This window comes from Panthera tigris, chromosome C2 (genome assembly GCF_018350195.1).
Source record: "Panthera tigris isolate Pti1 chromosome C2, P.tigris_Pti1_mat1.1, whole genome shotgun sequence".
Taxonomy (NCBI): Eukaryota; Metazoa; Chordata; class Mammalia; order Carnivora; family Felidae; genus Panthera; species Panthera tigris.
In genome coordinates this window covers 80240221-80251298 of record NC_056668.1, presented here as the reverse complement: position 1 = coordinate 80251298, position 11078 = coordinate 80240221, and the positions used below count along the sequence as shown (strand labels likewise).

The 11078-nt window shown below is 42.5% G+C and overlaps 1 protein-coding gene across 1 annotated transcript; it reads right to left on the bottom strand.

The window, feature by feature from the left end:
• Positions 1-4191: 4191 nt before the first annotated feature.
• Positions 4192-10129, bottom strand: CRYGS (crystallin gamma S). Its single transcript, XM_007083596.3, has 3 exons — positions 9998-10129; positions 5001-5243; positions 4192-4565 (listed from the first exon to the last, which is right to left on the bottom strand). The coding sequence occupies exons 1-3, from the start codon at positions 10127-10129 to the stop codon at positions 4293-4295; spliced, it is 648 nt and encodes a 215-aa protein (XP_007083658.2). The 3' UTR covers positions 4192-4292.
• Between the last annotated feature and the right edge of the window lie 949 nt (positions 10130-11078).

Sequence of the window (11078 nt, the reverse complement as noted above, 5' to 3'; positions counted from 1 at the left end):
GCATAAAAAAGCTAAACAAACAAACAAACAAAAAGCAAAACCCAAACAGTTTGATAACAGAGGTACTTAAATGCTAGGAAAATGGTACTAACATGTCAACCATAGTGATAAAGTACAAGTTCCGTATTTATGAGTTTGCCCACTCCCTAAGATTGACTTGTGATTCCAAAATCACTACTTACGGTGCATTTGAGGTCATTCAAGGACATGAGCCGAGCAGCAAAAAATTTGAGTTGCCCAATGCTCATGTTCCCAGCTGAGGTCAAAAGAATGCTCTGCCTTCTGATTTCAGCTCTTATACTGTAAACAAGAGTTTGGTCTGGTTCGGTTGCACTCTATTTGTGCTGTGTTTTGGGCATCGTTTTGCTTTTGATTAGTGATTTGGCTACATAAAACGACCCCAAATGTAGTGCTGAAGTGCTGTTTAGTGTTCCCAAGAAAGCTTTCCTAAGAAAGTTGTAATATGCCTTACAGAGAAAATATGTTAATCACTATTCAGGCCTGGCCTGGTAGTGAGTTCAATGTCAATGAGTCAACAATATACGTTAAATAAGGTGTCTTTAAACTGAAACACACATTTAAAAAAGTTATGTATTGATCAGCTGACAAAAATGTTGTGACCAGAAGTTCACACGCACCTAACCCTGTATTTCCTCCAGGAACGATAGTTCAAGTATCTGCTATCCAGTGTTCAAGTCTTTATAGACCACAACTATTGCAAACATGAGAAATGGCCATGCATGCTATGTGTTTTTAACACATTATCTTGTTTTAATGCTCGCACAGCAGGTATTACCTTTGTGCTACAGAAAAGAAAGTTGAGGGGGGCCTGGGTAAGCTCAGTTGGTTAAGCGTCTGACTGTTGATTTCAGCTCAGGTCATGATCTCATGGTTGTGAGATCTCATGGAGCCTGCTTAGGATTCTCTCTTGCTCGTTCGCTCTCTCTCTCCCCCCTCCCCATCCTCCTCCTCCTCCTCCCTCTTCTCCTCCCCCCTACATGTGTTCTCTCTCCCTCCCTCAAAATAAAGGATGTTGAGGTTATATATTGGATAATGTGACTTAGAGTTCATGTGTGGAAGTGGTAGGATTTGAATCCATTTCTCTCTAACTCTTCAGGGAGGAAGGGAACTCTCTAGCACTTGAGCTGGAAGTTCTTAGAAAAGTGTGGCCTGGCCCATATTGGGGCCAGTGGGAGAGCACAAGGAGAGCTGAGTGTGATCAAGAACAGGGCATATGTGAGGAAGGAGGGTGAGAGAACTGCGCACAGTCCTCCAGATGTGGTCCAGTCAGGTTACGGCTGGACAGCAGGGAAAAGATAATCTGCAACCAGCACAGAAGAGAAGCACCAGAATGAAGAGTCTGGGGCCCAGCCACACCAAGAGAGAAGCAATGGAAGGAACAGGAGATATTCTGCCTAGAAATGAGAGTGTGGAGACAGACAGGAGGGATCTTTAAATACCTAAAGGGCTATCTTGGGAATGGAGAACTAGATGGAAAGCAGAACTGGGATCACAGGTTCAGAGTTATAGGAAGCAGATTTTGACTCTATGTAAGCAACGTTTTCTGATATTCGGAGCTTTCCAACAAGCCAAGATCAGGTACTGGTGGTCCATAGGCTAAATCTGGCTGCAGACACATTTTGTCGGTTCACAGTGTCTTCTGAAAAATTGTACTTAAATGCCCTGCCATGGGACACACGTCTGCAATTACCAGAACCTGAGCCCTGTGCTCTTTGTCCCATGTCACTCAGGTGTAACTTGCCCTTCAAGTATTGGGTTGACTGATCTAGCAAAGACAAATACAGGATGCACAGTTAAATTTGAATTTTAGACCAACGACAGATACTTTTTTAGTATAACTACGTCCCATGCAATACTTGGGATATATTTATGCTGTATTTATAGTTAGTTGTACCCCAATACTTGCGATTTACTAACACCATCCCATGTTCAATCTGGAAGCCTTACCCTGGAGTCCTAAAATAGGAGCCCCTGATGCTACATTTTGAGGAAGTGGGTTCTATCTTTGGGAGATATTCAAAGACTTAGAGGAATGCTAGGGATGGAAACAGCCCTAAAATGGTCTAAATACGCCCTTGCCCTATTTTCTTGAGATCCCCTGTTTCACAGAGACAAAACAATAAAAGCTAGAGGGAGATAATAATTCTAAATAACAACCTGGGTGCTACTCTGGGTGTGCTTGACAGGTGGGACTCTGGCTTGTGCTGTAACAGCAGAATGTTCTAGCAGAACTGGGATGGATTGATTGATAAAGACATAAAGTGTTTTTGACCTCAAATATCAACTGCTAGTCAAATTCTTAAGTGCAAGCTGATTGATGTGTGTGCAGCTGGGGAGAATGGTGGCAATCCCTTTCTGGATCAGGGCATGAGCCAAGAGGCGTCTAACATTCCCAAACGATAATTCTGTTTTCTCTGTCAAAAGCCATCTTCTATTTCTCTGAGACTGGGGTAAGTCATCCTGACACTTGTTTTCCTATCCTGCTGCCAGAACTGCTTTCCTGGTTGTTTTGAACAGACTGTGACCGACTCACCAGGGACTGGAACATGGCAGTGGTTGACATGAAAGCAGAAGCTGGCCCTCATGCACTGTTACCACAGCCTCAGTTTCCTCCGCAGAAAAGGAGGGGCAAGATCTCAGAGGTCATTTCCAGAAACTGGGCCACTGAAAGTAAGAGTCGGTGGTCTTTGGTCATCAGCTAGCCTTTCTGCATCCTCCTCCTGATCTCTAAAGAATCAGGATGTTTATGTTCAGTGGGACTTGAGCGAGCATTTGGTCCAACTCCCTCATTTTGGAAATAGAGCAAGTTTGCTTCATGGTGGGTGACCGGGTCCAGAGCTCTTTGTGCCTCAATTGGTGGCCTCCCCTTCACCCTCTATGGTTCATCTTGTCTCCCTCCCTTACTGAAAATTCTCAAAGTCCCTCACTTGAAACTGAGAAAGTGACCAAAGCCACGGGAGGTTAACAAAATGAATAAAAATCTTTGGGGGAACACTATGTGGTACCCACTAGTGTATAGACTGAAGTGCACACAAAGGCAGCATCATCAGCACTTCTAACTTGGCTTTTTCTGGGAAGGCTCCCAGGATACATGGGCCCCTACCCTCCCTTTTAAAGTTAGGCACGTCCAGAGCCTCCCCAGGTTCACTCAGATGCTCATGAAGTATCCCTAGTGACGCTGGGTTTCCTTAAACATTCTCTTCCTCAAGATTAAACAGATACAATCTCAGGGGTTACTCTAAGTGAGTAAAACTCAATAAAACTCCATTTGAACTATTGTAGTTGGGACAAATTATATTTCTTTTTACAGAAAGACTGAACTTGAAGTTGAGAAGTAGCTGATCCAGGAACCCCTGAATCTGAAGCAAGAGCCTTCAGGTGACTCATGACTCCACCATTTTCTAGTGATGGCTGTTTTCATTGTCGGTTCTCTTTTTTTTTTTTTCTTAATATTTATTTTTGAGAGAGAGAGGGACAGAGGATTCTAAGTGGGCTCCATGCTGATAGCAGTGAGCCCATTGTGGGGCTTGAACCCATGAACTGTAAGATCATGACCTGAGCCAAAGTCAGATGCTCAGCTGACTTAGCCACCTAGCACCCCTCAATGTCCATTCTTGATAGGTATTCTGTCTCCTCCATGAGACCTTCAGGGGACCCTGCCCTTTCCACCTCTTAGATTCCTCAAGGTCTTGTACTTCCATTATGCATACAGACCCCAGGCCAGCATGTGTTGAATGAATGAGTTGGAAATGAAGGGAAAGACTAGGAGCCGTGGAAACATCAATATCCTGGACCAAACTCTGATTTGGTCACCAGCTGGTGAACTTGGGCAAGCTTCTAGTTTCTCTAAGCCTCTCCATTCTTATTTGTAAAATGCAAATAAACCACCTCTCCTACAGGGCTGTTGTAAAAGAGAAAATGGAATAATGAAGGCACCCAAAAAGTAGTAGCTATGATTACTGTACCTGTTGAATCAACATAAAACTTAAGCAAGGAGAACCACCAAGTGGCAGTCTGATTTTCTAACTTCTAATGCAGTCCCATTTTGTCTAGCACAACGTCCCAGATTGGCAATCTGAAGGATGAGTTGCTTTGTGTCGCTGCCCTCTGTGGTGGGCACTATTTTGCCGGTCCCTGAGAGTGTCTAAGAAGAGGCATTACAATCAACAGTGGAATGCATGCCAATTGTTTTTATTAAGGATGCCTATTTGGATGACAAGGCCAGCCAGCAGGTGGCCCCCAGGAAGCAGCTTGTGGCCCCATCCCTGTCATTACTCCACGATGCGGCGGAAAGACTGCACAGCTGGGGAAGCTGCGCCCCAATCGATGGGCTTCCGGTACTCCTTCTTGTCCAGGAGGTACTGCCTGCCACGATAGTTGGGTAGCTCATAGAAAATCCAGGCACCCTCCAGCACCTTACTGGAGTGGACCTCCCGCATGTGGAACTGTTCCATAATGGAAGGGCAATCTTCAGTGGTTTCATACATCTGACCATTAAAATCTCCTTTCTCGAAGATCTGAATCTTATACTGGCCTCCACCAGACTGAAAAAAAACGACACAGGAGGAAATAACAACAGTTATGGAAATCACTGATGGGTCAAGAACTCAGAGAACAGTTTGGTTCAGAACCCCCAATCGTGGAAGTTAGATGATCTGATCTCCTCTCCTTTTTTGGGTACTGTGAAAACAGCTGATGTTCAGTAAGAAAAACTTAAGGCCTTAACGTGCTCAGGAGGCAGAGAGAGTGCTCTGGAAATAATGAGCGGATTCAGTCTTGTGACAGACTGACCTAAGGTTTTATGTGAGCCTCAGCAGCCAACAAGAGAAAACACCCCATTAAGGGGTAGGAAAACTGTAAGAAAATGTGTAAAAAAAAAAAAAAAAAAAAAAAAAAGGTGGGGGGGTAGGGGAAAGAGAGATGGAGAGAGCCAGAGCAGGCCAGCAAGCGAGAGAGAGTGCAAGGGGGCCCAGGCTCACCAGATGAACAGCCCTGCAGGAGCTGAGGCGGTCGTTGAGGCCCATCCAGTGCTGGTATTCAGGGTACTCGCCCCGGGGTAAGATATACATGTACCCGGCGAAGTTGGGCCTCTCGTACACAGCCCAAGTGCCTCCTTCCACTCTGATGGAGTTGCAGCGACTCAGGTACATGTGGAAATCTGCGCAGTCGCAGTCACAGTCATAGTGACGGCCTTGGAAGTTTTTGTCTTCATAGAAAGTAATCTGAAGGATGGAGCGAACAAAGAGAAGAACTGAGGAGCTGGGGGCTTTACTTGTAAAAAAAATAAAATAAAATAAAAATCAAGAACACATTGCCCACTGTAGAAATCCCTTTGTCTTCAATTTTGAGGGGTAAAAGTATAGTTCTATCTCACCTCACAACATTTACCTTCTGGCAGACAATTGTAGTTGTCAACTGTAGGAATGAGAACTTTCTGAAGGCTTAAAATGAAGCAAAACAAGAGTGCTCTAAGAGAAGCCAGTAGTTTCAGACCCAAGTTCACGGCTTCCTCCTTTTTGTTCCCATAACTCACTGTACTTACCACATTAGAAGCTAAATTACCCACTTATACATCTCTCTCCCATCAGACTCCTACCAGACTTCTTCCAGGGGCAAAGTCCAAACCTTATTTAAGCTATGGACCCCTGGACCCAGCGCTTGACAAACCTTCAATAAATGTTTGAGGAAGACGAGTGAGTTCCAAATGCAGAAATTCATTAGGTGCCATGGAAGATAAAGAGAGAAAAATAAAACATAGACCTTAGCTTTACAGCGTTTACTTTACATGAATATAGAGCATACACCTGACAATATTTTGTGTTCCGCACTATTATTTTTTTGCCAACAGGGTAGTTCCAAAGTAACATGATAGCAAGTCACGAATGTGGTTTGCTTCAAAGTCTTACCAAGTCTCTACCACAATCTTTGGGGTAAGCCTGAGACCTTGGACGGCCTGGCGGCACGCAGCCCTAACAAACCAGAAATGATAAACCTGGCCTCTAGAGCTGCATCTCTCCAGTCGGCCTTATGACTTCAGGCAAGCTAGCTCTCTGGGCTCCAGCTTCACACTTGTCAGAGCTGTGTGGACCAGACTAGATGGAAAGCCCTGGCTGTGCAGTAAAACTTTTCTGTTTGCAACAGGAGAGAAGAGTCCCCAGCCACTCCTGGGGCTTCATGAAGCAGGTTCTGAAAACCACTAGACCAAATGGACTACAGAGTTTGTCCCCTCTTGTTCTATAATTCCACACTCCAAGATGAATGTAAGTTCAGAAGGTAAAGTGAAAGAAATCACAGGTGTCATGGAGTCAGCACTTAATTTCCTAGAGTTACGCTGCCACCTCGTGGCTAATTTGCTCTATCGGCTTCAAAGGAGAAAATGTCAACCATTTCATATGAAAGGAGTGGAGAGCCAGGTAGCCTTGAGAGGATTTTTGAGGTGAAGATTGAAAGATAAGTAGAGGGTTTCCGGGGGCAAAGAAGAAACGATGGCCTGTTCAAAGGAATAAAGGAATATGGCCCATTATAGGGACAAGTGGTTCATCAAGCTCGGTGCATATGGACTATGTGGTGAAGTATTAATAGGAAATAAAGCCAGAAGACACAGACGGCATGCTGGAATCTCTTTGGTGATTATGTGCGAGATGTAAGGTAGTGGTTCGTGCGTGGAAACAGGTGGTTGCCGCGGGTGTGTGAGAGATGGGGCAGGCCAGCCAAAAGGAAACTGCCGTATAAAGGACATTGAGGAAACAGTCAAAAGAAACGTAGAATTTGGTGACTAATCAGGTGTAATGAATGAGGGAGAGGCAGACACCAAGAATGATTTGTAAAAGGGCATAAAACCTCATTGTTTTCTACCCCAGGTGAGCCTTCTAGATGTAGCCTACTGATGGGTACTACCTTCCACCCTAATCCACGCTACTCTCTCCACTCTTCCACTCTTGTATTTCTCTCCACTCCTGTATTTCCTGTTCCCTGCAAGCTTCCCGAGCCCTTCCCACCCCTAAATCATCTGTTTCATCTCCTTTCTTCCCCTTCCAAATTTCTCTTCCAGCTCCATTTCCCATTTTAGCATAGCACAGAGCTGGAGACACACGGTACCCCAGTTTATAGATGAAAACAAAACTGCAGCACTAGCTACTAGCTCAGTGACCTTGGATAGGCCATTGAACATCGCTCTAAAGCTCAGACTCTTCATTTGTAAAACTGGATCACAGTATCCTCTGCGGAGGGTTGTCCTGAGGTTCCATGGGAAAATGCCTATGAAGCACTTAGTGTAATCTGGCTCATAAATCACCAATAAACTTTTGCTACTGTTGGTACAGATGAAGAAGTTAAATGCCTTGCCTAAGGCCAATAGCTAGGTACAAGTTAGGTGCAGGCAAGGGAGTGGTTGGCAGTGCAAAGCTCCCGGTTAGTTACGTGTGATTCATTTTATCTTATCTCCCTTTGCGGTCTCCTGCCTGCACAGCTAGTTCTGTGCAACGTACAGCACTTACTCTTTTAGTAAGGGAACAAGACTGATCCTGAGGCTGTGATGCTTTTCCCAAAGCCTGTGAAAAAATCTTTAGGAAAATCAAGGTAACTTCTCTAAAAAATAAAATAGATTCTATATTCCTTAATTCAGCCTTAATTCAATTTACCTTTGGTTTTTTGGTCAACTGTTTACCATAAAAGAGCCTTTGCAAGGGCTATGCTGTAGGAAATAAAGTTAATATCACTTTTTCTTAGTTCAATGTTTCCCACACTTAGTGCCCACTGCACATTTTCCTGGCTAACATCTATATTGAAGGTGGAAAATATACGATGTTCTAGAAGGCAACCTTGCTGTCTACCCTCTAGCAGACTAGCCAACCATCCCAAGGCTGAAACAAAGTACAGTGTTGCCATGGAGCCTTTACTGAGCTCCAGAACCAAACTCTCCTTTCAGCGGGGGACCTTCCAAATCTCAGAGCCCAGAGAATGTTGTACCTCTACTCAATTTCCATTTGTATAAGGACCATGACATCTACTGTATAGTCAGCTGAGATTCTTGGGCAAAAAAATTTATAGAAAGGCTAAGAAATAGTGCAGGAGATTTCCCTAGAAATCATTACAAAATTCCTCTCCTTCCCGCTTAGTTCTTGAAAAGTAGTCTACTAATCCAATACAATAGAAAGAAAAATGCCACGTATTCCAAAGGTAACAAAACCAAACTTAGTACCGTGCATTGTTTTTGCCAATCCCATAACTCTCTGATTAAACTTCTAGTAAGATGGAGAGAAAGGAAAATGCAATAGACAAAGGGTAAGAGATCACTTGCTCTTTTGGCCTAGCAAGCAAGTTAGTTAACCACGTGAACAGCCCAGCTACAAGAAATACAAGAGAGCACACTATTACTACTCTGGAAATCTTTGAAAACGGGGGATATATTCATCTAAGGGGGTCCAGTTGTAATGGTCTTACATCAAGGCACATGGATTTCTCTAAGGACTTCAAATTCTTTTCAATGGGATTTGCATGGCATACTTCCAAGAACCTCAGAGCACTAAAGACACGGTCTCATTTTTTCTCCCCAAATCTTTTAGATAACAAGTATGATTATTCTATTTTCCAAGTGGAAAAAAATCAGGCACTAACCAATTATGGAACGAGTTAACAGGTGCCTCCTGACATGACGTATGGGAAATATTTGCTGTTGCCTATGTAACTTTCTGGCCAAAGATGGTTAGTCTGAATCTAAACAAGAGGAAACAATCAGGTAAATCCAGATCTCAGGACTTTGTACTAGACAACTGGTCTGGACTTAGAAAAATGTCAGTGTCTCAAACACCAACAAAAAGTAGGGTGACTGTTTCATACAAAAGAGGCTAAAGGAAAAAGTTTAAAGAAACATGGCAACCAAATGCAATGCATGGTCCTTGATTAGATCCTGTATCTGGGGAAAAGCCAGCCATGAAGCACATTTGGGGAAGCAACTGGGGGAAATGTGAATATAGTCTGAATATTTGGTATTTATGACAAGTTTGGGAGACAAGATGGTATTATGTTTATATAGGAGAATACCCTTGTTTTTGGAGAAACGTGACTAAGTACTTAGGGCAAAAGAATTAAGCCTGCTATTTATTGTCAAATGGTTTAGTACAAAGAGACAGAGAGACCAAATCTAGCAAAATGCTAACAACTGGAGAATATAAGTAAGGGATATAGAAGTATTCATTCAACATTTCTTTCTTATTCTTTCAAGATTCATTGGGTTTGAAACTTTTCAAAGTAACAAGTTGAGGGGGGGGGGTGCTGTGGAAATCAGGCACTGATGGCTTTGCCTTAGATTCACTGGTGAGCAGAAGAGCTAAAATAATAGAATGAAGGTAGATACCCTCATTTCTAAAGCCCTGCCTAAAAGATCGATTTCTGGTCCAACAACTGTGAATCAAGTATTTTAGAGGCAATTTTCCTAATGTAAGTAAGCACTTTATTTCAGGAAAGGGATAAAAATAACTGCTTGAATGAAAGGGATATATAGGATTTAATTCACTTGATTAGTCTTTTAGGACATCACTGATGGAGCCTAAATTTCACAGAGAGGACTTTTAACTGAACACTAAAAGTTTTCTACTCCGTGTACTCCTCTTATCAGTATGTCCTATTCCTGTGGAAATTCATAGAATATGAGTTGCTAGAAGGCAGAAATCATGATGATATTAACACGTTATATACCTGTACAATACTGAACATGGTAACACACATAGAGATAAACCCTTAATAAACTGTTGGGTAATTTTACTATAGTAGAAAATATAATAAGCATTTCTTAACCCTCTCTCCTATTCTCAACCTTTAAAACACTATCATACTTACCTTCAGGCATAGAAGCAAAAGTTTTCTCCACATTTCTTTCGATGTATCATTAGGTACATTGGAAAAGAGGAAACATTCCAAAAGAAAGGAAACATAAAAGAAAGTGGTAGGCTAAAAATCAGCATGACCGTTGACTTACCTTGGTTCCAGATTTAGACATTTTGGTGCATAGATTGGTTTCCCCAGTGCTGAAATCCGGAATAGCCTCAGAGTTAGAGGCACAGAGACATTTATACTGGGCTGGTTTCAAATCAAACATTTGCTTAGTCATGAGAATAGGATCCAAAAATTGAGTCAGTCATTTAGAGGCTATTGATGGTTTCTAGAAAAACAATTGGGATTATGAAATAAAGGAAAGCTTCAGTACCCCTTCTAATGCTTACCAAGCCTTGCTGCATTATAGACTTTGCTGAGTCAAGGCACCAAAACCCAGCCAAAGTTTTCAAAATTAAAAACAAAAAAGTCCCTCTTACCTGGGCAATTTGGGGATTTCAAGGTGGCTGCTTGCTAGAAAACCAATGTCTTTTTTTTTTTTTTTTCTCCAACAAAGCTTGCAGGAGAAAAGTCAAAAGGCCACCCTCTAATTCTGAATAGAAGTAACACGTTCCAAAGCAACGAAATTTGATGACTACTAAAGGCAATGCATGATCTTGTGTTTGAAACTGTCACTACAATGGACATTTTTGGGATGATTAGCAAAAATTTTAATACAGACTATATATTGTGCCACTGTAAAATTTCCTGATTTCATTCCATTTAAGAATCTGTACTACGACAACATGGGAGAATGTCTCTTTTTAGGACATGCATGCTAATGTCTTCAGGAGTAAAGGTTTGAGATGTCTGCAACCTACTCTCAAATTGTTGAGCAAAAATACTACTGCTCTCTAGAGTGGCAAAGTGAATGTAGTAACACGTTATCATCAAGTGGCAAATCTGGACAAGGGGTATGTGGGGAATCAGACTCGTGCAATTGTTCTTTAAGTTTGAAAATTTGTCGAGGCACGCACACAAGCTCCACTCCATAAGAAAGGGCTCTACGGTATACAGCCTGAGAGACAGAAAGCTACTGTGGAAATTATGATTCTGCAAAGGTTTAGCTAAGCCAAACCTGCCACCTGCTAGGTGGAATTTTTCTGCCATGATATCATATGGAGACCTGTTTAGAGAACATTTCTGGGCAACTATTACACCTCTGACTTTTAGAATGAGATTACCTT